This window comes from Apodemus sylvaticus, chromosome 6 (genome assembly GCF_947179515.1).
Source record: "Apodemus sylvaticus chromosome 6, mApoSyl1.1, whole genome shotgun sequence".
Classification (NCBI taxonomy): Eukaryota; Metazoa; Chordata; class Mammalia; order Rodentia; family Muridae; genus Apodemus; species Apodemus sylvaticus.
Window position 1 is genome coordinate 52,175,387 of NC_067477.1, and position 24,105 is coordinate 52,199,491.

The 24,105-nt window shown below is 43.9% G+C and overlaps 1 protein-coding gene across 3 annotated transcripts in view; it reads left to right on the top strand.

Annotated features, from left to right (window-relative positions):
* Trim9 (tripartite motif containing 9) overlaps nucleotides 1-24,105 on the top strand; it is a 109,372-nt gene that overhangs the window by 37,239 nt on the left and 48,028 nt on the right. For all 3 annotated transcript variants that reach the window (XM_052185711.1, XM_052185714.1, XM_052185713.1), the window contains exon 2: nucleotides 22,887-22,982. In XM_052185711.1, coding sequence (XP_052041671.1) covers nucleotides 22,887-22,982 — 96 coding nt within the window. The remainder of the gene's footprint in view (nucleotides 1-22,886; nucleotides 22,983-24,105) is intronic.

A 24,105-nucleotide genomic window follows, 5' to 3' on the forward strand; every position in this document is an offset into this window, starting at 1 on the left:
GAGCTATTTGTATTATGTTCCTCTGCTAATTACACCCATGATGGGAGTTATGTAAATTCAAGTCTTCCAGGGAGCTCTGTATGAAACCTCCCCCACCTTCAGTGTGTAGTGGAGGCAGCACAGGCCAGGCCTGCTAGCTCTTGCTGCATAACTTGTCTCCACTGCCGTAGTTTTGATTAAGAGCAACACAGGTCCCTTGATATCATGGGGGAAAGCAGGGCCCTCTGAGCACTGTGGAGGTTTTCTTGCTTTAGGAGAGCATCAAGGGATGAGTTAGGGTTCCAGCAATCAACAGCCACCAAAGCCATCCAGACCAATGGCTTCCAGGTCCGTCATCTTGAAAACTTGAAGAGGGAATTTTATGAACAGAAAGGCAAAGGTTTTTTTGTTTGTTTTTTTGTTTTGTTTTGTTTTTTTTGGAATTTTCACAGGGAAAATACTTCATTTTTGCTTTTTTTTGTTTGTTTGTTTTTAAGTTTTTTATTTTTTTTTTATTCAATACATTCTTTATTTACATTTCAAGTGATTTTCTCTTTCCTGGATCCCTCCTCCCCGAAAGTCCCATAAGCCCTCTTCCCTCCTTCTGTTCCCCAATCCACCCCTTCCCACTTCCCTGTCCTGGTATTCCCCTACACTGCTGCACTGAGCCTTTCCAGGACCAGGGGCCACTCCTTCTTCTTGGGCATCATTTGATATGTGAATTGTGTCTTGGGTATTCCAAGCTTCTAGGCTAATATCTGTTTATCAGTGAAGGCATACTTTTGCTACTGGGTTACCTCACTTAGGATGATACTCTCCAGTTCCATCCATTTGTCTAAGAATTTCATGAATTCATTGTTTCTAATGGCTGAATAGTACTCCATTGTGTATATATACCACATTTTCTGTATCCGTTCCTCAACTGAGGGACATCTGGGTTCTTTCCAGCTTCTGGATATTATAAATAGGGCTGCTATGAACATAGTGGAGCATGTATCCTTATTACATGCTGGGGAATCATCTGGGTACATGCCCAGGAGTGGTATAGCAGGGTTCTCCGGAAGTATCATTCTGAGTTTTCTGAGGAACCGCCAGACTGATTTTTAGAGAGGTTGTACTAGCTTGCAACCCCATCAGCAGTGTAGGAGTGTTCCTCTTTCTCCATATCCTCACCAGCACCTGTTTTCTCCTGACTTTTTGATCTTAGCCATTCTGACTGGTGTGAGGTGAAATCTTAGGGTTGTTTTGATTTGCATTTCCCTGATGACTAAGGATGTTGAACATTTCTTTAGGTGCTTCTCAGCCATTCGATATTCCTCAGGTGAAAATTCTTTGTTTAGCTCTGTACCCCATTTTTAAGGGGGATATTTGGCTCTCTGGAGTCTACCTTCTTAAATTCTTTGTATATCTGGGATATAAACTCTCTGTCAGATGTAGTGTTGGTAAAGATCTTTTCCCAATTTGTTGGTTGCCGTTTTGTCCTTTGGACAATGTCCTTTGCCTTGCAGAAACTTTGTAGTTTTATGAGGTCCCATTTGTCAATTCTTGATCTTAGAGCATACACTATTGGTGTTCTGTTGAGGAAATTTTCCCCTGTGCCCATGTCCTCAAGGGTCTTCCCCAGTTTCTTTTCTATTAGTTTCAGTATGTCTGGTTTTATGTGGAGGTTCTTGATCCTCTTGGACTTGAGCTTAGTACAAGGAGATTAGAATGGATCAATTTTCATTCTTTTGCATGCTGACCTCCAGTTGAACCATCACCATTTGTTGCAGAAAGGCAAGTTTTTAAAAAGGAGTTCTATTGTAAGAAATAACTTAAGCAAATAGAAGTAAGCTGAGCTCCTGTGTAGCAAAGGCCAATCCCGAAAGGGCTGCAGTGGAAGGCCCTTTCTCAGATTAATAAGGCTTCACTGGGCTGTATCACGCCCTGTCCAGTTGCCTTACCCACAAGGCATGACTAATTGCTCCATCCCTCATGTTGGAACTGAAGTTTCTAATGCACCCTAATATGTAGCTTCCTAGAGAGAGATTTGTGAGCAAGCTTAGGAGACATGTAAGATCATTTCTGTCATGTCTGTTGGATTGGAACAAATTCAAGAAGAAGGAACACAGCCGCCCCTTCCTGATGGTGGGTCACCTTATTACAAGTACATTTAGAAAAGGATTAATACATGAATATGAGCATCTTCAGAAAACACAATCTTCCATTGGGCAGGTTTCCTACAGTCAGACCTTTATAACTATTAACTCAGGTCATACCCCAGGCTCCTGATGAAGACTTTTTACCCATCATCTCTTCCAGACAGACTCCCTTTTTATTATAAATAATAGTTGAAATGTCTATGTTAATATTATATTATCATACCCACATACTCGATTTTAATAAATGAACAAGCACTGGTGATCAATCTTTCTAGGGGAATTTCCAAGTTGCCCAAGCATTGTAGTAGCACTGGGATAAGCACATGTGGAGGCGAGGAAGGCAGGACCACACTTAGCCAGGTGCCACCGCTTAGACACTCTCACTGTGCTGCACATCACCGTGAGCCCTGATGTGATCTCAGTATGGATAAATGAGCATGAAAAGTCTATCGTGGGACTTATGCAGGCTGTGTTCATGGAAACGCCATGCTGGCATGGGATGGGTATTAATTTACAGCTTCTGGATCCAACCCATTTGCTTTCAAATTCCTCAACCACTTAAGCCAAACTCAAAAATCAAAGCTTTCTGAAATAGTGGTGTGCTAACAAGGTAATGACACATCAAAGGACTCCACATTCAAGGTAAATAGACACAAATGGGCCCTAAGGTTTGCCTTGAGGAGCCCTGTGTGCTAGTGAGACAGTATTCCCGACCTTCCCTGAGCTAGCACAATACAAACCAAGAATACTGTGTGTGGGTTCTAGTTGGGAAATTTGGTAACAAATTACTAATGGCGATGGTACAGCTAACACAGCACCCAGATACCTCTGCACCATATATTCCCATGGCCTTGTCCACAGGCCCCACCTAGCTAGGCTACTCTTCCTGCTGAGTTTCCTTCACTGAGAATTCTCCATCTCTTGAGCTCTTCTGAGATTCTTCTGAAACCCTGTCCCCAAACTAGAGTCACTGCTGCTTCCTTGCATTGTCCCTACAGCTCCTTGTGCACACACTGCACATGACCCCTCTTGATCACTCACTGATGCTTACAGTAACATGCCACTGTAATGTTCTTCTGTGTTTGTTTGCCTGCCTCTCCTCCCGGAATATGGCTTCTCAAGACCAGATCCTGGGTTGTGCTGGGCTTTGCAGTAATGAGCCAATGACTGTCATGCCAGACAAATGGACAGGCAGTCAGACACATGTGAGCTTTCCTAAATGCCCCTCTTCAGGAAGAAAGCATGAAAACCTCTCCCCCCAGCATCCTGATACTGTACTGGGAAGAGGATCGGTGGCTCTCTTCCTAGACTGTCATAGTGAATCTGCTTCTGCATGTGAGACCTGGGAGGTGAGAATCCCCAGGCCTGGTCTTTGCACTCAGTGTGGCCTGAACTTCATGGACATGTAATATTCAAAAGGCAGAGAGTGTTCCAAAACACAACAGTTTCCCCCTACGCTGCTAGAAAATCATTTAACCCCAAAGCCTTATGCTTTGTAAAACAGTTGGTGGGTGTAATTTGGTACAGCTGAAATTTCATCTTCCTAACTTTAACAAGGGTGAATAAAATTTAGGAAATGGCATTTTGGAGCAAGATGTCAATGTAGGAAAATAATGTCTGTGCTGTCTGGATGGGAGCATATAGCATACAGATACAAGGTCTCTAAAGTGGATTCAATTGGAATAAATTTAATGCAAAAACCACAACTCTCACCTCAAAGACAATAAAAGGTAGTTTATTCTGGACCCAAATATGAGTGACAGTAGCCCAGGGACACAGATTTGGGTTACCCCCAGTGCCCATGTTTCCTGGAGCTTTTGTGGAAATAGAAGCAGAACAGATCAAGGCCTTTTAAAAATACATTGGTGGAAACATTAGAGAGGCAGGTAACAGGCAGGCAGACAGGCCCCAGATGCCGTCTTAGAGCATCCTTTGCCCTTTGATTGGAGTAGAATAGGGTTCTCTGAGTTAATACATTCCAACAGACTTTATCTTTTTATCAGGATGTTATGTCTGACTCAGAGATGGGCAAGGAATGGCTCCTTAGGGGAGCTAAAGGTAGCCCAGGAAAAGTGTAATTAGGCCCCAGAACTGCGCCATTCCAAACTGTCACCAGTCCCTGGAGGTTTAATCCACCAGCCTTTGTGAACACAGCTTCTTCACAGGAATTCTCACTATTTGTGTGTGTACATATATATGTCATTCACACATGTCATATATGTATCAATTCTCATAACATATATGTCATGTGCATATATATCTATTTACGTATTCAAGATAAATTGTTCTATCATTTTGAATGATAAGTAAAATTATATACTAAAAGCCACATACCTCCGAATTGAAAGTTTTGCCTTTATTTGTTTATTCTCACTTGCAAAAACAAATATAAAAATATAAGTGACCCGGGTTTCCCCGTTAGTGTTGGTTTGCACCCCTTTGTGGTGTTTTCTTACCAGATACAGATGGCTCTATGTGTGCCTTTCCTAAATGAGGCCTTGTAACCCTTGAGTCATACCCCATCCTGTTTCTCTTCACACTTCAAGGCCAGACCTCTTGACCTTGCTGGTGCTGGGTGTGTCATGAACACGGAAGCAGAGGCAGCCGGTCACTTTCTGTGGCGCCCTTGTCGGGACAGTGACTTTCCACACCCACAGAATGATCTTCTAAGCTGTGAGCCATGTCCATTCCTCTGCATCAGCCACTGCTCAGCACGGCTTTCATCACCCAGGAGCTCTGGAGAGAGACAGAATGGGCAAATGCATGTGGCAGCAGAGGCAGGCACTGTTGGTGGGATGACCACCTCACACCTGGGGCAAGCCATGACAGTATCAGTGAAAGGGGACCGGGGACTCTGGGAAGAGGCTAAGTGTGCAGGGGTCCAGAGCCTCAAGTCGGCTAGCACCAGCAGGTTAGATGCTGGCCCACAGGCAGTGCCAGCCAGGGCTCGAACAATGACACCATCTCTGTCTGCCATCGAACACTCTGTCTAAGACCGCTTATTGCTCCATGCCTTTCTGGGCAATCTCCCTTTGACTATACTTACCCTATTGTAGTGATATTGTCTTCAAGCTTCACAGTGTAAAATCCAGCACTGTCCTGGATGCTCAGTGTGCTTTGAAACGCTGTCACGAACACTGCATGGATGTTGAGCTAGTTCATTGCCAGGATCCCACACTGTGGGCATTCTCATTAGCCCAGTTTGCTAAGGAAGAAACCAAGGTTCCCCAAGGCCAGAGTTACTCACATTACATCAGAGAGCTGGGGTTCTACTCCAGGCACCTATACTTGCATGCTTCTTCCTTGACCCTAAATGTAAATTTTTATTGAAAGCTTCCCAGGCCTTCCAGGTCTTCTGTGAGAGTAAAAGGTTCTATTGCAAAACAAAAATCCAAGGCTATGCTCTAGGCTTTTCGCTTTTGAAGTAGTGTTCTCTCCCTCCCTCCCCCACTCTGTGTGTGTGTGTGTGTATCTGTGTATCTGTGTGTCTGTGTGTGTGCATGTGTCTGTGTGTGTCTGTGTGTGTGCATGTGTCTGTGTGTGTGTGTGTGTGTTCAAAGCTGACTCTTTCTACTATGTAGGTCCTGGGGACCAAATTCTGAGCATCAGGTACCTTTACCCACTGAGCAATCTTGCCATCCCACTCTCTTTTTAAATTGAAGTGATATTCATTTTGAATTCATATGCAGTTGTAAGAAATAATACATAGAGAGTCCTTGATGGTTTTCTTAGTTTCCCCCACTGGTAACATTTTGAAAAATAATTGCAAAGTCTCACAGTACCACTAGATATAGATATTGGTAAATTCTACTAATGTTGTTCAGATTTCCCAATTTTACATGCATCCTTCTGTGTATATGTTGTTGGATACAATTTTATCACCTGTATAAGTTTGTGTAGCTATAACTGTCAAGATAATAAATAGTCCAAATTCACAAGCACTTTCTATTGCCCCCTTCCCTTTCTAGCTCACAAGCAACCTGCTCCACCTGCTTCCACCCCCACCTACACCTGGCAGCCACTAAATGCTTTCATCTCTAAAATTCTATTACAATGCTGTGTTTTACATATCTCTTATTATTTTGAAACTTCCCTTTGGCTGGATAGGTAAGAGTACCTCCTGTGCAAACATGGGGACCTGAGTTCAAATCCCGAGTACCATGTTAAAAGCCAGGCATGGTGGTGTGTACCTATAACCCTAGCATTATGTGTGTACTGGCTGGTTTTGTGTGTCAACTTGACACAGGCTGGAGTTACCACAAAGGAGCTTCAGGTAAGGAAATGCCTCCATGATATCCAGCTGTACGGTATTTTCTCAATTAGTGATCAAGGGGGGAGGCCCTTGTGGGTGGTGCCATCCCTGGGCTGGTAGTCCTGGGTTCTATAAACAAGCTGAGCAAGTCAGGGAAAGCCAGCTAGTAACATCTTTCCATGGCCTCTGCATCAGCTCCTGCTTCCTGATCTGCTTGAGTTCCAGTCCTGACTTCCTTTGGTGATGAACAGCAATGTGGAAGTGTAAGCTGAATAAACCCTTTCCTCCCCAACTTCCTCCTTGGCCATGATGTTTGTGCAGGAATAGAAACCCTGACTAAGGCAATGTGGCAGAGACATACAGATCCTTGGAGGCTGCTGTCTAGTCTTGCCCAATGAGATCTGAGTTCAGTAGGAGATTCTGACTTAAGGTAAGAAGGTTGAGAAGAGAAAAAGATATCCTACATCCTCCTCTGGCCTGAACACACACACACACACACACACACACACACATACACACCAGCACATGTACCCACATACTAACATGCATGTGCTACACACACATACACACACACACACAAATACCCCTTGCCATTTTAAAGGTTGTAACCTATTGAGAAAAGCACTCATCTGGCTAAATCTTTCTTTCTTCCACAAGGACATTGTGATAGATTCATTAATTTCTCTGTATGACTGCATGATAGTTGACTTGGTGGTGTTTATTTCATGTGAACTCATAATGGCTTCCAGGAACTGCAGTTTTCATACTAAGTGAACAGAACTCTATTTGCAGTAATGACTTCAAGGCCTCGTGACTTCAATAGTTCCTGTGGAAAGGGGAGCCTCCCATGTGTCCAATCTCATTTAGGTTTTCTGTCTCTGAGCTTGTTATATTTACCAGGGAGATATCACATTTTTTTTTGTAGTGGCTTTTCAGAGATATGATTCATTTACCAAAAAAGGGTCACCCGCTTGGTAGGTTTTAGAATAGTCACTGCGTTGGATGAACAGCACAGCTATCTCAACGAGGAGCTTTTCAGTCACCCTGGAGAGAAAGCTAGCAATCGATCGTCCAATCATTCTCCACTTCCCACCCTCTCCTGCCACTGGCATTTCCTTTTCTTATCCTGGACATTTGATTTGCTTCATACCAGGGGACTTGTGACCTTCTTCATCTTGGCATGCTCCTAAGGGTCAGCCATGGCGCTGTATGTATGGGCACCTCCTTCCTGATGGTAGAGCATCCCAGTCTACAGATTCATTCATCACTTGGTGGTCATTTGGATTGCCTTAAAAACTTTTATATGGATATGTGTTTTTACTTCCCTCTGGAAACTTAGGAGTGGGTTGCTAAGTTACTATGTAGCTCTAGCTCCCGGAGTAAGGCCATTCCCTTTTCTGTAGAGCTGTACCATCTTACACACTTGCCAGCCAGGATCAAGCATTCTAACTGCATCTTATTACCGACACTTCTTCCTGCCTGCCTCCTTTCTTGTCTTCATCCTAGTGGGTGTGAAGTGGCATCTTGGCGGATTTCGTGCTTTGATTATTTATGTACATGGTGTTCTTTGCCATCAAAGGAGACTTAATTTGCTTATTCTAGAATTAGATGGCTTCCACGTCCCTTTAAAAACTCCATAATATTTTTATTAATTCCTTGAGAATCTCATACAATGTATTTTGATCATATTTACCCACGACTCTTCCCTTAGCTCTTTCCAGATCCACCTCCACCTTTCTACCTCCCACCAACATCATGTCTTCTTTTATTTTTTTTAAATAACCCATCACGTCTGATTTGTGCTACCCACATAGTCCTAGGTGTGGGGCCATCTACTGGAGCATTTCACACCATCTCATCCTTCTGTGCTGGGTAGGGTTCAGTCAAATTGAAACCACTAAAAGATATAAATGAATGGATGAAAAGATGGAGTGAGACAGAGGGGCGCAGGTAATGGGCTTATGAGGATTTCCTTTATGCCACTCTGGACGGAACTGTTTGCAGTCTCTATAATGTCCCCACAAGTTATCTTGCAAGCTTACAGGCTGTAGGGTAGCTGTGTTGGCAAGCAAGAAAGATGAGTGTGGTGTGGAGGAGAGTAAGAGAAAGCTAAAAGCCACAAACACCAGCTGGACCCTGGAGGGTGACTAAACCCCATTTCACTTCCTGCCCTTTGGTGATATGATAAAAATGACTTGCAGACTCTGGGGTCTTTTTTGTAGAACTGAACACACTCAAATGTATGTGTGTGTGTACAGAGACATGCATGTGCACACATGCATGTGTATGTGTGCACACAGGCACTTACATGCACCTGGTATAGTGTTTTCCCCCAGCACGTTTCCTATGAAGCTTCTGTGTCACCAATCTCCTTTCTCCTCTGACTCTTGAGCATCAGACCCCAGGGGAGAATGAAGGAGAAAGCACTGTGTCTGTAGAGACTGATGGATTACTACCGCAGTGCTACAGAGACATGGGAATGATACAGGTCCAACATCCACCTAACTCTGGGCTAGTCAGTAACCTCCCAATAGCCATCCCTTGCCCACCTCTGTGTTAGAACTGACATCCTGTCACTAATAGATAAAATCTTTTTGGAATCTACTCACTCAACAGGCTCACTGGCTTCTACCAACCCCAAAACTGACATCAGATTGAATCTTAGACCTTGGGAAGAGCATCCCCTGACCTGCTGTGATCCACCCTTATGTGCTCACCAATGTATTTTAAGCTTACTTTGATTTATCACTTTCTTTGTTCTGCAAAACTTGATACAACTTCATGACTGCTTCCATGTAATATGGGATTTGGGATAACCTAAATCTGCGTCCCTGGGCCATAGTCACCCAAAATGGCTACAGAATAAATTATCCCTTGTTCCCTTTAAGATGAAAACTGTATTTTTGCTTTTTCTTGGGGCTGGTTTGGGTTTCTTTGTTGCTGTTGTTGTTGTTTGTTTGTTTGTTTGTTTGTTTTACATTAACACTACCTAGCCTTCTAGGTAGAAAGCTAGCTTGCTATCATGATAGCAGATGCAATATATGCACCAGGGCCTCATTTAAGCAAGGTGTTGTGAGCAGTGTTAACAACAGGCTTAGGCCATGTCCTGTTATGTTTAGTTTAGTTTTGCAGTTCAAGAGATTAAAACCAGGGCCTAGAACATGATAGGCAAGTGTTCTATCACTGAATGATGTACAACTAGTCCTTTAATGTTTTAAGCCTGGGATGGTGGATTGTGGGGTGCGCGCGCGCGCGCGCACGCACACACACACACCACACACACCTGCATTGGAGAGAAGCCAAGGTTAAAGGCAGGAGGTGAGAAGGTCAGCCCCATGTTTATACTTCATGCAGAAAACACTAGGACCAGGTCTGGACATGGGGAGTCGCCAGCAGCAGCCAAGAAGATCACGCTCAGTGTCCTGGGAAAGGCTCATGGCATGGGGACATCAGTTCCTCTACCATTTCTGGTAGCACCAGAGGAACATTGCTATCGCAAAGAGGAAGATGCCCAGAGGAGAAAAAAAGCCGTCATCCTGAAAGACTGGCTCCAGTTTGCCTTTTAGCCTGCAGTGACGTTAAAGTTGCTTCAAGACCTCCCCCCCCCCCTTCACCAACATTGTTCCTGCACTCTGAAGTCCTTCAAACTACAGTTGCATTTGACAATCAGAAATGAAAGATTTAAAAGGCAAATCTTTAGTTTGGATAAAAATTGAATGTGAACGGATTTCTGTGGAAGGAAATGGGTATTTGATGGAGCCGTAGAGATGGCCCCAAGGACTGGGCTAAGAGGATGAGGTGCCATATGGAGAGGCCGGAACTTGTCACCAGTGGCAGCCACCATCTTCTGCTGGGTGGGGACAGCACAAGCTACGTATTGTGCGACTGCACCGTGGCTGTTAACACCATTCTCTTAGTGCCACCATGTGCCACCATGCTGGGGGCAGAGCAGCCTCCCTCTCTGCCCTCTGCAGAGGCATGAGGAGTAGTCTCAGCCTAAGCTGTGCATGCATCCCTGCCCTCAAATCAGTGCTGATATCACCGTCTTTGGCGAGCCTGCTGCTTCAGCTGGGAAGGCCCTATTCAGAAGAGCCCCCTAACCTCAGCGTCCTCAGGGATTTGAGGCCACATGGAATTCATTTGGTGAATTATAGTCTACTAGACTGAGAGCTTTTTAAAAATACACATACTCACATGTAAAAATTGTTCATTTTTATGAGTAATATTGGCAAGAATATATTTATAAAATACTATTTAAAACACTTATATTTGACCTTTAATTCAATTACAATTTTGAGATGTTTTGATACATTTTTAAAGTAACATAATAAAATAACAGGGTTGCAAAGGAGGAGAAATATAGGTAAATGCATGGTAGTAACTTATAGCCTTAACTGAGCAGCAGATAATTTGAAATTCTTGTGTCCTGGCCACATTCAGAATAGCTCTGGAAACCTCTTCTTTTCAAGAAAAGAAGAGGAAAGGCAGGTTATAGGTAGCATGTCCTTAGATCAAACCCCTTCCCTCTATTGGACTGAACCATCCCTACTATTCCTGAGAGAGCCAGGTTCTAATCCAGGTCCTGGAAGGGAGAAGTCTGAGTGCCTCCTAGCCAACACATCAGGCCTCTTTCTCTGTGTGATGTCAGTGGTAGGTCCAGCCTTCGGTCACCTTGAGCTACCTGCCCCTGCTTGTGCACCCTGCTTGTGCACCCTGCTTGTGCACCCTGCTTGTGCACCCTGCTTGTGCACCCTGTTGCAGACTCTTCTTAGGAAATTATCACACAATTATTTAGTCGCTTACAAGATCAGCCAGGTTCCGTAGCAAGATGTATTTCTGTGGGAATCAAACCTTAGATTCTACCTCACTGAGAAAAAACTGTTGTCATGGAAACCATTCCTATTTTCACTAAGATGGAGCTGCAGTTCACTTGCAGCTGATAAAGGAACAGGCTGATCAAGATATTGAGCAGAGGATGAAAAAAATCAGACGCAGTTAAATTCATTTTCGTGGGTAATATTGATCATCCCTATTTGTGCTATTATAGACACAAATTGGTCTGTAAAGCCTGGATCCTGGCAAAGCCATCAGTCCTGATAAAGCAAAAATCTAAATCTAATGTAGACACTAGCTAAGATACCCCAAAGTTTGTCAGCTGTTAGACTAAGATTGTGTTTTAATTTGTTTGTGAAACAGTATTAAGAGGGAGAGCTGTGTTAAGCATGATTGCCTTTCTTTGTGTTTGAACTTTTTAAATGCAATGTTAGGGTTATCAGAGAAGTCTCTGTGTTTTGCCATTGATACCAAAGAAACAAATGTCTTAAACTCACAATTGAAGGCAGGAATGAACCACATGTGCCCACATGTTCTCCTTACAAACTAGTGGCATCATGATATGGCCAGGAGGGACTCCTGTGTGTCACAGGCCTTATCATGTTTGTCCCACTCTGAATTGTAGAATACTTCTCAGGATGGGTGAAGCTGTGTGCAGAGATGGTCTGTCATGGCATTCCTCACTCTGGGTTCTAGATCTCTCGCTCCCCTGAAGAATCACCTCTGCCGGAGTTACTTTTCTCATCAGTGTGATAAAACAGCTGACAAACACAACCTAAGGGAGGATTTGTTGTAACTTGAAGACCCAGGGGACACTGCCCAAGTGAAAAGGAACATTTGGAGGCCAGGGCAGGAGGTGGTGGTCACACTGTCCACAGTCAGGAAGCACAGAAAGCTGAATGCTAATACTCTCCCATACCCCCTTCCAACCAGGTTTCTCAGCCTATTATGGAGCCACTGTTTAGGAAAGGTCTTCCAACCTCGATTCAATCTAGAGAATCTCTCATAGGCATATCCAGAGATTTGTATCCATAGCAATCCTAAAGCTCATCAAGTTGACAGTCAAGATTAAGGATCACAACCATGTTTCCAATTAGGCATAAGTAAAATTGTGTGCTTGTGGAAGAGACTCTGCCTCGCAGAAATAGCATTTGCCACATGACTAGGTTTTAAATGTTTCTGGGTCTCAGCAGCAGAAGGAAAACTGGCAGCTTGGTGTGAAGAGGTGCACCCAGAAATTGGAGCATTGCTTTGGTTCTTGAGCAGTGGTACCTAAGGATCAGGATTCCTCTCCTGTAACACATTCCCAAAGACTCGAAACCAGAGCAAAGGATGGGGGTTTTAAATAGCGTGGAGACCTAGACAGCAGCCAAGGAAAACCACTAGGAGATAAACAGGAAGCTGGTGCTTCAGTCTCTCCACTGGGACTTTTATTGGTGTAGAAAACTGAGTCTGCCCAAGATGACAACCAACTAGGGAAGAAACAATTAACCACATTTACTTTCAGTCAATTTTAACTTTTCAGTACAGGATGTTCTATGTGGCCCCAGACTCAGGAGGAGTGTTTGAGTCATTAGGAAGCCTGGGGCAAAGCTTCTCTCTCCCCCAACTAGATACTAAATATCACACTGGTGATGGCTAAGAGAACATTTGAAAACTGAGATTAAAGGCATGTGTGCCACCACCACCCGCTCACAAAAAGCCAGCCTTAAGAGCAGTACCAGGGGAGGGAAAGAGCTTGCTTAACAAATGCTTTAACCAGCTCTCTGCGTGCCAGCACGTCTTCCAAATGCTTTGCAAATACCACCAGTGAGAATTTTCCCCTGAGCCGGGAAAAGATCATTAGGAAGCCTGGGGCAAAGTTTATCTCTCCCCCAACTAAATATTAAATATCACACTGGCGATGCTTCAGTGCACATTCGGAAAAACTGAGATTCTATATTCTAATGTTGTATATGATTTATTTTATGTACATTTGTGTTGGGCTCTGTGTGTGTGTGTGTGTGTGTGTGTGTGTGCCAGGGAGCCTTTGAAAGCCAGAAGAGAGTGTTGGATCTCCTGGATCTGGAGTTACAGATAATTGTGAGCTACATGGGCACTGGGAACTGAATGAGGTCATCTACAAGAGCAATCAGTGCTCTTAATCTGTGAGCATCAATCCAGTCCAAAGATTGATTAATTGGTTATTTTTTCCCTAACAGACTACAAAAACAAATGTGCCGTTGATACTATTTGAATTTTCTTACCACCTTCTTTGGAAATATAAATGATAATTCCCCAGGGGAAGTTTTGGCAACTTGATTTTCAAAACTCTCTAAATATGAGTGCTTGTTGATCAAGCATGTTAAACTCTAGAAATAGGAATAATTTACAATATAGTCAAATAGTTAGAACATGAATTTCATTTCAGCTCTTTGCAATAATGTGAAAGCAATTTAATTATGAAATAAAAGATTAATTATGTAGATCGAGATGATGTAGAGTGCGTTACACTGCCATTTTGAAGTTAATAGCATGGACCCTGGGCCCGGATACCTGCCTTGGAAACCCTGATATGCCTCATAACAGTATTATGACTTCAAAACTCAATCTTCCTGTTAGATTCTATCAGCTGCAAAAATCGTCACAAAAAACAAGTGAGACAATATATTTAAAATACTAAAAACAGTAGCTGGCATTTGTGAGTATTGCCTAAGTGTTTTGTAGCTATTGAAAAGTAGAAAGATATTTGTGTTACTTTAAATGAAGAAGGTAGATTTCAAGGCAGCGATTGTTACCTGGCATGACCCCAGTTTTGATGATATTCACTACTTACGGACATGTGGATCTGCATATAGATGTATAAAAGTTACCAAAGGCAAATATCAAGGTGTTTTAGGTTGTCCTTCCAAATCCATTACCTAGTTTTCCAGAAATGAATCCTGCTTTTTGAAATAAGAAAAAAGTTATTTCTTAAATAGAAGCTTGTCTTCACTAGCTACCCCTTTCTCTCTCTGGAAACTCGAGTTGTTGACAAGTGGGCTTCCCTGTTTTAACAGTTAACTCTGAGTCTGGAAGGAATCAGTGAAGACCTTCCTATGTAAAAAGTATATTTCCATGATTTATTGACCATGTTACACTGATTTCTAATAGTATGCTTTTAATTGGTCAACAAATGTCCTCATTGTGTAACAGAAATTTTTCCTCTCAAGAGCTGAAGAATCGTGATCCCAACCGGTTTGCTCATCTCAAAACTGTTCCCGGCAGTATCAGACAGCAGACTGCTGCCCTAGCAGCGGGAAAAGTGTGTGTGATGCTGCAAGAATGCAGCAAGGGCAGCCCAGGGGCCCCAAAGAAGATGACTCGAAGTCTGCAGGGGGCAGCTCTCCACAGGAGAAGGCAGCATGTGTGTGAAGGCAGTGACGTCCTCTCTTCAATAAGATCCAGTATCTAAGTATCGCTTAGCCCAAGTAAGCCATTTCTGAGCCTGAGTCGTGCATCCGTGGCACCTGCCTAGCATTGCACATTTCCCCGTTAGACTATCCACAGACTCTGTGTCCTCTGCCCAGTCCTGTGCAGAGTGATGCTGCCATCACAGCCTGCACCCTGACACCTAATAAAGTCTCCTGCCTTCCTTCAGTCACAGCAGACCCTGTGTGAAGTCTCACTGTCCCAAGCACACCAAGCAAGGAGCCACGGAGACTAGCCATCAGGTTCTCCTAAGGAACGGTAATCCTGGGCCAAGGTGCCGGTTTGTTCTTACTGTCTCCCGAGGCCAGAATTGGCTCCTTTTATCTTCTTACAGAAAAAACCCATCAGGTAGAAATAAATCTCTAGTTTGAGAACCTGATGTCAGGGCAGAGAAATTTCTAAACTTTGGTGGGTTGTGACTTCTCAGAGTATATCTAATGTTCAATGTTTGTCAAAACTGACTGTATCTCGCTGGAAAAGTGAAATTATTCATAATATTTCTTGGTTTTGCTGAGAGGTAGAGAAGCTGTTACCTCTGTGAGAGGTTATTAGACTATCCAAATAAATAGAACTTTTATTTACTTTTTGTTTTTATTTTTATTTATGATCATTTTTCAGTGCTTATAATCAAACTCAAGGCTTGTATACACTAGGCAAGCATTCCATCCCTGAACTATATGCCAAGCTCATGGTTTGGGGAAACAGGGTCTCCCTTTGTAATTCAGGTTGGCCTTCAACTTGCTACATGGCCCAGTCTGGCTTCAAATTCTGGAGTCTACTGACTCTGCCTCCCAAGGACTGAACAGCTATGCTTCATCACCCAAGCGTGTGTGTGTGTGTGTGTGTGTGTGTGTCTGTGTCTGTGTGTGTCTGTGTTTGTGGTTTTGTGTGTATGGGTAAGTGTTTCCATGTATATGTGTGCTTGTATGTGTATATGTGTGTGTGTGTGTGTGTGTGTGTGTGTGAGTGTGAGTGTCTATATATGTTTGTGGTTTTGTGTGTATGGGTGTTTCTTGTGTTTCCGGGTGTCTTAGTCAGGGTTTCCATTCCTGCACAAACATCATGACCAAGAAGCAAGTTGGGGAGGAAAGGGTTTATTGAGCTTACACTTCCACATTACAGTTCATCACTAAAGGAAGTCAGGACTGGAACTCAAGCAGGTCAGGAAGCAGGAGCTGATGTAGAGGCCACGGAGGGATGTTTCTTACTGGCTTGCTTCCCCTGGCTTGCTCAGCCTGCTCTCTTATAGAACCCAAGAGCACCAGCCCAGGGATGGTACCACCCACAAGGGGCCCTCCCCACTTGATCACTAATTGAGAAAATGCCCCACAGCTGGATCTCATGGAGGCACTTCCCCAACTGAAGCTCCTTTCTCTGTGATAACTCCAGCCTGTGTCAAGTTGACACACAAGACCAGCCAGTACACTGGGTATTTGCGTGTTTATATGTGTATGTTTGTGTGTGTGTATGTCTGTGTGTGTGTGGTATTGTGGTACTGAGGATTGAACCTAGGGTTTCAAGTATGCTAGGCAATATGCCAGGCCTATTTTTTCCCTTATATTTTAAGGGTCTTACTAATTTGCCCACGTGCTCCCTGTTTATTTTATATTCCAAACTGGCCTTGAACTTGAGTAGCAAGGTTTGATAGTTATGCTACCAAGCCCAGCCATTTTCTTGTTTTTTTCCCGCTAACACAAATTACTATCTGCCATGGTTTTATTTCGTAGACAGTGGTTAAGTTCATAAACCATTAAAAAAAAGTATGATTCTTTCTGAATTAGTTCTGTTTCAGTCCCAAACATTGCAGTGCCCTTCCAAACAAAGTTCATTTCTTCTTCATGTTGTGTGGCAGGCAGGACTCTACAGGAGGTACTGCAGATCATGTGACAAAAGACCCACAACATACCTCAGCATTTAAAGAATTATAATTAACTAAAACCCAAATAGAGAGATGTGGTCCAAGTATCCAGTGACTTCTATATATGGGTTTCATATGATCCTTATAACAGGAACGTGATGTAGTAAATGCTCTGATGTGCTCAATCAACATGGTTAGAAATGCCTCCCATGCCTGCCTTCCTATTATCCTGGTCATACTGTTTTGATACACTTACAGTTGTTGTCTTCTTGTTGAAGAGGAGGAGTGAAAGCTTAGATTGGATTCTCTAGGCGTAGACTCCCACAGCTTCCTAGATGTAGATAATGGTTTAGCACTCTTGGCATCTCCATCTGCAAGGAACTGAAGCAGCCAGGTTTGAGCAGAGTTGGGAGTTGACCTGTAGTGACCTCAGCCAGTCTATAGGAATTCTCTCTCCAGTTAGGAGAGTCCTTTGGCCTTGGGACACTTATGGATGGGAGATAGCCTTTATCACATCAGTTACCTCCACATAAGAGCAATTTCCAGTGCCATCTGACAGCATCCAGTGCTCCCAGCAGCTCTGAGGATGCATAGCCACTAGGAGAGAATTCTGGGCAGAGCATCTCATCATGCACTGCAGTTATAAATGTGCCCATGATCACATAATGATACTCATTGTGCACTACAGTTATAAATGTGCCCATGATCACTAGCAAAATGCTGGAATTCAAATGCTGGTCCATCTGACTTTAAAGTGTGTCTGTTTAACTTTAGTACTATATTGGTCCCCGATGCCCTATCTATCTGATTTAGTTGCTACTATCTGATAGAACGGTAACTTTCTGATACATTTTTATGGCTTAAAAAATATGTAAAAGTTGGCATACTTGGATATGAATTGTTGACGAAAGGGGGAAAAATGCGACCTTGTGTTCACTAGCTTTTGCTGTATGTTAATGTATGCAGGTTTAGCAATAAGGTTAGAAGATTGTGTATATGGTTATATCAGGCTAAAAGCCTTCCAGCTATCTATTCCATATGCAGGTCAGGGCCAGGTTCTTAATAACCGTGGTAAGCCTTGTGTAATGTCTGAGGAGAATGGAGACCTGATGTGAAGCTAGATCCCTCTGAGGGTCCATCACACATGCTTCAGGTGCCTTCAAGAAGGGACGCTCATCACCCAAGAACTTCAGGATCTTCCTGGATCACAGCCGGGGTTAACAGATGCCACCAATAAACAAAACTAGAAATTAAAAGATGTGTCTGTCCTTGCAACAGAGAAAACAGCCTAGCAAGAATTAAGCCAAACTTCTGTTTGTATCAAGGTGACTGAAGGATGGTGTTAGAGGCAGAGAATGGGGGAGCAGACAGGGTGAACAGGAGTGCAATATAGTCAAGGTAAACAAAACACTGTAAAAAGTAGGAAGAGACAGTTCATGGGCGAGGGGTTCATTGTAGGAATATGACATAATTATGTTAGTCCAAGTCCTAAAGACCAAGGCTGAGGTCTAATGAAAACGGGGTTCCAGGAAGCCCTACTAAAGTTTAGGCAAGAAGACAATCTTTGTCAGGCCAAATTAGCAATGAAGATTGGTATGAGGTTCAGTGTTGATTGTGAACCGGACAGGATCTGCAATTACCTAGCAGACAACCTACCCCAGATCTGGAGCCCTAGCATTTATATACACTCTGAAAAGTCCCCAGAATTCCAAATGTCACAAACTATCTGCAGCTGGAAAAATCACACCTGTGTTAGATCATGAGACCAATCATAGTCAGCAGCTATGGACAATCTAAAGCAGCCACATGGGATTAAAATGAAAACATATTCTTATAACATCTCTGTGTTTAAAAAAAAAAAAGTCAAAATTGTCACTATAACATCTCCCAAAGCCAAGAGCCTCTCACCCCCTCTGACATGCTCACACGTGCAAACATTTCACACATACACACACACACACACATCCCATATGATCAGGGAAAGGCAGGTAGGGAGGGAAAAAGGAGATAGGGCTTGGTTTTGGATTTTTGGTTTTGTTTTTGGTTTTTCTCCTTTGTTTAAGATTCAAACAATGTGCCTTCTTCTAGGGAGGCCTTGACTGCTCCGAGCCTGTCCTGAGCCAAGAGACCCATCAAGGGGCTGTGGCCGCCTTGTCACAGAATATCCTTCACTTTCAGAAACCACCTCAAATTAGAAAACAAATATCCAAGAAATCCAAAATTATAGACAGCCTTTAGAACCATACCTTTCTCCCTCTCAAGACTATGTCCAGCCAAGGATGCGGAGAGGAACACTCACATCATGGATTTGGACCTTCAGTGCACAGGCAGGAAATCCGTGGCACTTCGCTATGGTGCTGAATACAGAACACCTCTGCTAGCACAGGCTAGCATTAAAACATTTTAAGGAAACCAGATCAATAAGTAATAATGTTTATTCAGACATGACTTCTAAATGTGCTCAGGAACTTGTCCTGTGACAACAGCATATAAATCCTTACAATATGGCATTTTTTTCTGCTGACAAATAGCTACGGGGCTTTCATTGTCTGCTGCTGAATTCTGCAAGTGGACAAAGCTTGAGGAAGGTTTATAGATCTCTATCTTCTGTTTCTATTAGATATATTCTTTATTTACATTTCAAAAGTTGTCCCCTTCCCCGGTTACCCCCCCATCCCCTAACCCATCCCCTTTCCCTCTGCTCACCAATCCACCTACGCCCACTTCCCTGTCCTGGCATTCCCCTATACTGGGGCATCTAGCCTTCTCAGGACCAATGGCCTCTCCTCCTTTTGATGTCCAACAAGGCAATTCTCTGCTACATATGCAGCTGGAGCCATAGGTCCCTCCATGTGTACTCTTTGGTTAGTGATTTTGTCCCTGAGAGCTCTGGGGGTACTGGGTGGTTCAAATTATTGTTCCTCTATGGTGCTGCAAACCCCTTTAGCTCCTTGGGTCCCTTCTCTAGCTCCTCCATTGGGGACCCTGTGCTCAGTTCAATGGTTGGCTGAGAATGCCAACCATTTGTCATGCACTGGCAGAGCCTCCCAGGTGACAGCTATATCAGGCTCCTGTCAGCAAGCACTTGTTGGCATCCACAATAGTGTCTGGGTTTTGTAGTTGTATATGGGATGGATCACCAGGTGGGGCGGTCTCTGGATGGTCTTTCCCTCAGACTCTGCTCCACACTTTGTCTCTGTATCTCCTTCTGTGGGTATTTTGTTCCCCCTTCTAAGAAGGACCAGAGTATCCATACTTTGTTCTTCCTTCTTCTTGAGCTTCATTTGGTCTGTGAATTGTATACCCAAGGTCTCTATCTTCTAACATAGCTGTTTATCACATATCAAACAGGTAGCCATGTGGAGGACACTCAGCCTTTAACAAAGACAAAAAGACTGAATCTGGAGGAAAAATGATTGTTTTGCAGCTCACTTATTGCTCTGACATATAAGTTCCTGACTGAAGACAGAACTCTCTGTCAGCTACTAAATAATATTTAAAAGATACGTGTGCACCGGGCAGTGGTGGTGCATGCCTTTAATCCTAGTACTTGGGAGGCAGAGGTAGGTGGATTTCTGAGTTCGAGGCCAGCCTATTCTACAGAATGAGTTCCAGGACAGCCAGGGCTATACAGAGAAATCCTGTCTCGAAAAAACCAAATCCAAAAAAACCAAACCAAACCAAAACAAAACAAAAAGAATATAGAAAATAAAAAAATAAATAAATAAATGAAATCACTGATTTTGTATTAATAAAATAAATAAAAATAAAAAAGGAAAAAGAAAAAGAAAAGAAAGGAAAAGAAAAGAAAAGAAAAGAAAAGAAAAGAAAAGAAAGCCAGACAGAGACAGGAGGAGTTGAGGCTTGCCAGCCAGTTAGCCTTGCTGAGGTGGTGAGCTGTAGGTTCAGTGAAAGACCCTATCTCAAATAATAAGCTGAGATATGACTGAGGAAGTCACATCTGACCTCCACATTTATGAGTGCACACCCACATGTAAACTCACTCTGTAGACCAGGCTGGCCTCAAACTCAGAAATTTGCTCCCAGAGTGCTGGGATTACAGGCATGTGCCACCACAGCCCAGCTATCTCTGGCTTTCTTGCACTGGGATTATAGACATGTGCTGCTGAGCCTGGCTTTTTCTGTAGATGTTGAGCACATGCTTACACTGGCTGAGTGCTTCCAAAGCCCCACTATAGCTTCTTCTAAGTATGCAATGGTAGCCAGTCAACAGATCTTTATTACTTTATATAATAATACACATTTCACAGACATAAATTTTAAGGTTGAAATGTAAGAAACCAGGTAGTTTATTGTGTGTGTGTAGCTGGATGAATTTGACTCCTTCTCCCAAATTTCTAAGTACATTTACTAAGGAGACAGGAAAAAGATCTCTGTAGCAGAGCAAACTTCCACTCATTTGGGGGACATGGAGAAACAGGAGTACTAAGGATAACAGTGAAAACCAAACTTGCCTTTAAAATGGGTCTCTCATTCTATTGCTGTGCTTTTGAAAGGAGAACCCCTTTCTTCTTCTATTTCTTGGGATCTTGGAAATGGTTCTTAAGGAGAAAATTTACCCCCAAATGGTGGCACCGTTAAGACACAGTGACAAAGCGACGCATGGCCCCTTCTCAGTGGTGGGCTGGCTGTGCTCCTTCCTTGGGTTGTTCTGGGACACCCTCTACAAGTCAGAACACACAGCAAAGGAAAGGTGAACCAAGGTGTTTTCCAGCAGACCTTTTTGAGGAGTCTGTTGTTTGAATCTGTCATCATCAGGTGTTTATGTGCACAGAAATGAAGAGAGTACACATGGCTTAAAACCACCCAACATTTATGAAGAATGTACCTATACTTACAGGGTCCTGGCATTTAAATACAGGCAATGCCCCACTCAAGAATAAGTAGATTTCTCATTTTATGCAGGATGTTAAACTGTGTACAGTTCTTAAACAGCCAGCCATTGGCAGCATCTATGAAATGGGACATAATGAACGCTCCTTTATGCACTGCCCAGTATTCACAAGAGCCCAACCACAAAGTATTATTTCAACCTCTTCCCCCACCCCCATTGGAGTAATTCAGACAAAGGTGGCTTTCTCAGGGCCACTTAGCAAAGCAAGGCCAGAATTTAACCCCTTCTAATCCTGTTTTCCTTCTTACCCTCCCATATTGCTTCTACCCAGTATTTGATCTGCCTATTTTAAAGAAAATTCCCCCATTTCATATTTAATAAGACAGATATAAGAGAAAGAAACCCCAGGACCAAGAGATATCATTTTGAGGGTTTTGCCTTTTTGCTGAAAGGAGGAGTAAGGCATTGTACTGGTGGAGGAAACAAATGGGTTTTGGACTTTCAACAAGGCACAGGAAGGAAGAGGAATGGGAAAGGTCTGTGGTTGCCTGAGGGACAGAGGGGTCTGCCCAGTCTGCTGGGAGAAGGCATCTTGAATCTAAATATCTTGCTAATGGCTTTGAGGATGGACGCTTCAGTACAGAACTGAAATAGCAGTTCATTCTTCCCACCAGGAAGCACAGAGGTGAGAGCATTTAGATGTGGACCCAGAACCCAGAGTCCTCACCCCTCCATCCTTACTGCCCTGACCTCCTCTTCAGAAGATATTGATCTGCCTCAAAGGCAGAAAACAATGAGGAGAAGCTACACCATGACAGCTTTCCTTGACCCTCCTCTTCTGGTAGACTTTCCCCAAGCCCCACTGACCATTTGGCCATTGGCTGTCCCAGCAGTCGCCAAGTCTGGGAAGCAGTGCTTGCCTGTGCACACTTTGCCAGGCAGTTTGGTGGTGTAGGAGTTAGGAAGAGTGTAGGCCTTGGCCTTGGCCTTGGCTAGCAGGTTGGTGTGGCATGGACTAGAGTTGAGTGCACTTGGGAGAAGGAAGAGACCTTGGTCAGGTGGGATGCCCTCCTGCCCTTTTTCTTTGTGGTTAAGATTTTTGTGGCCCTGGAGCATCACAGCATCCCAACCCTTCCTTCTTCATGCTGAACTCCCCACTCCCCAGGCCAATGGACCTATGGGCTAAGTACTATCGATAGGCATCAGTTCAGTTGACTCCCTAGTTTATTTTTTAATGCCTAACAAATGAAATAAATGATGAATTAACCAATGAAGTAAGAGCACTCTAGGTAGTACCCTGTGGCCAGGAACCTTTACTGCTCCAGAGAAGAAAATGCTCAGGAGCCCAGGGAAGGACTGCCAGCCTGCCTAGCAGAACCCACCCCGACAAGGCCTAATCCCAAACAAGAGGACTCAAGGCAAGCTAATGGCTCCTGGGTTGGGAGCCTGTTACTCTGAAGCAACCCCCACGTGGCCCTGTGTGATGGCAGCTCAAGTTTTCCTTCCTTCTCCCCACAGAGCCAGCTTTCCCAGGCGCTGAATGGATTGTCAGACAGGGCCAAAGAAGCCAAGGAGTTTCTGGTACAACTCCGCACCATGGTGCAACAAATCCAGGTATGGCAGGGGACAGGGTGGGGGCAGGGTGGAGCACCGAGGAAATTCCTCTTTCTTTCTGCCCTATCTGCTCTACACTGGCTGACATGCACGGTGGCCAGCCTCATACGTGACCTGTCCTGAGTCATCTCCTCTGACCTCACGCCAGTGCTGTCTGTCTCAGGTGCTTCCTGCCTTCCACTCGGAGGTCCAGCCACTACTACAGTGCACTTAGACAGAGGCCTAGTTCCTTGTGAACCCAGATTATTCCTGAGTTTCTAAAACCCCATAGGTCCCCAAGCCCCATTTTACTGGACATGAATTGTTTCTTGTCTTCTCTCCGTCCTTTTCCCCCACTTCTCCTCTTTCCTTTCTCCCTGGCCCATCAGGAATCGGTAGCTTCTTCCTTCTCTTCTCAGTTGCTGGGATGTTGTCTAGCCTCAATCCCCTGACAACAATACTTTAGGTTGGTTTATGTGGACACAGTGACCAGCAGGTCAGCCAGCAGTTGAGAATGCAAACATTTCCCACTATAGCTGAAAGAGAGAAACCACAAAAGACCGGAGACAGCAGAACAGTGACCTTCCACACTGTTTACCTTTCTGCACGGTTTTGAGCTTTGCCTCATAGAAATAACCTTAACTCTGCCTGCGGGGAAACAGCTTTCTGAGTGACGGTTTAACCAGTGTCAAAGCAGAAATGGGTGTTCAGCGTAAGCCAGCCTCTCAGCAACACACACTGTTTTTACATGCATACCCGTGTTAGAACCATTGATTCCCTAGCAGTTTTATACACTTCCTTCTGTTTTCCAACGCAACAGTTTTATCAGTCGGCCCTCTTTTTGCATTTGATGGCACAAACGATGCGGCCCCGGGCTGTCCCGCCCCTGGCCTTGCCTCTCCATCAGAGCAAAGTATTCTTTCCCTAAGAAAACAGTAGCCAAGTCTTCAAGGGGAAGGATCCCTCCTGTCCACCCCCACCCGCACCCTACACAGGGCTCAGAAAGCTCTTAAATGATGAAAGCCCTCTTGAAGGCCTTTCTCTGGGAATTCAGACTGTTGCCAGGAGAGCCGAAATCAGTCAGTATCCACGGAGCTGGTGCTCGATCTGATGCTGTCTGAGACAAAGACCCTGTATCTGAAGA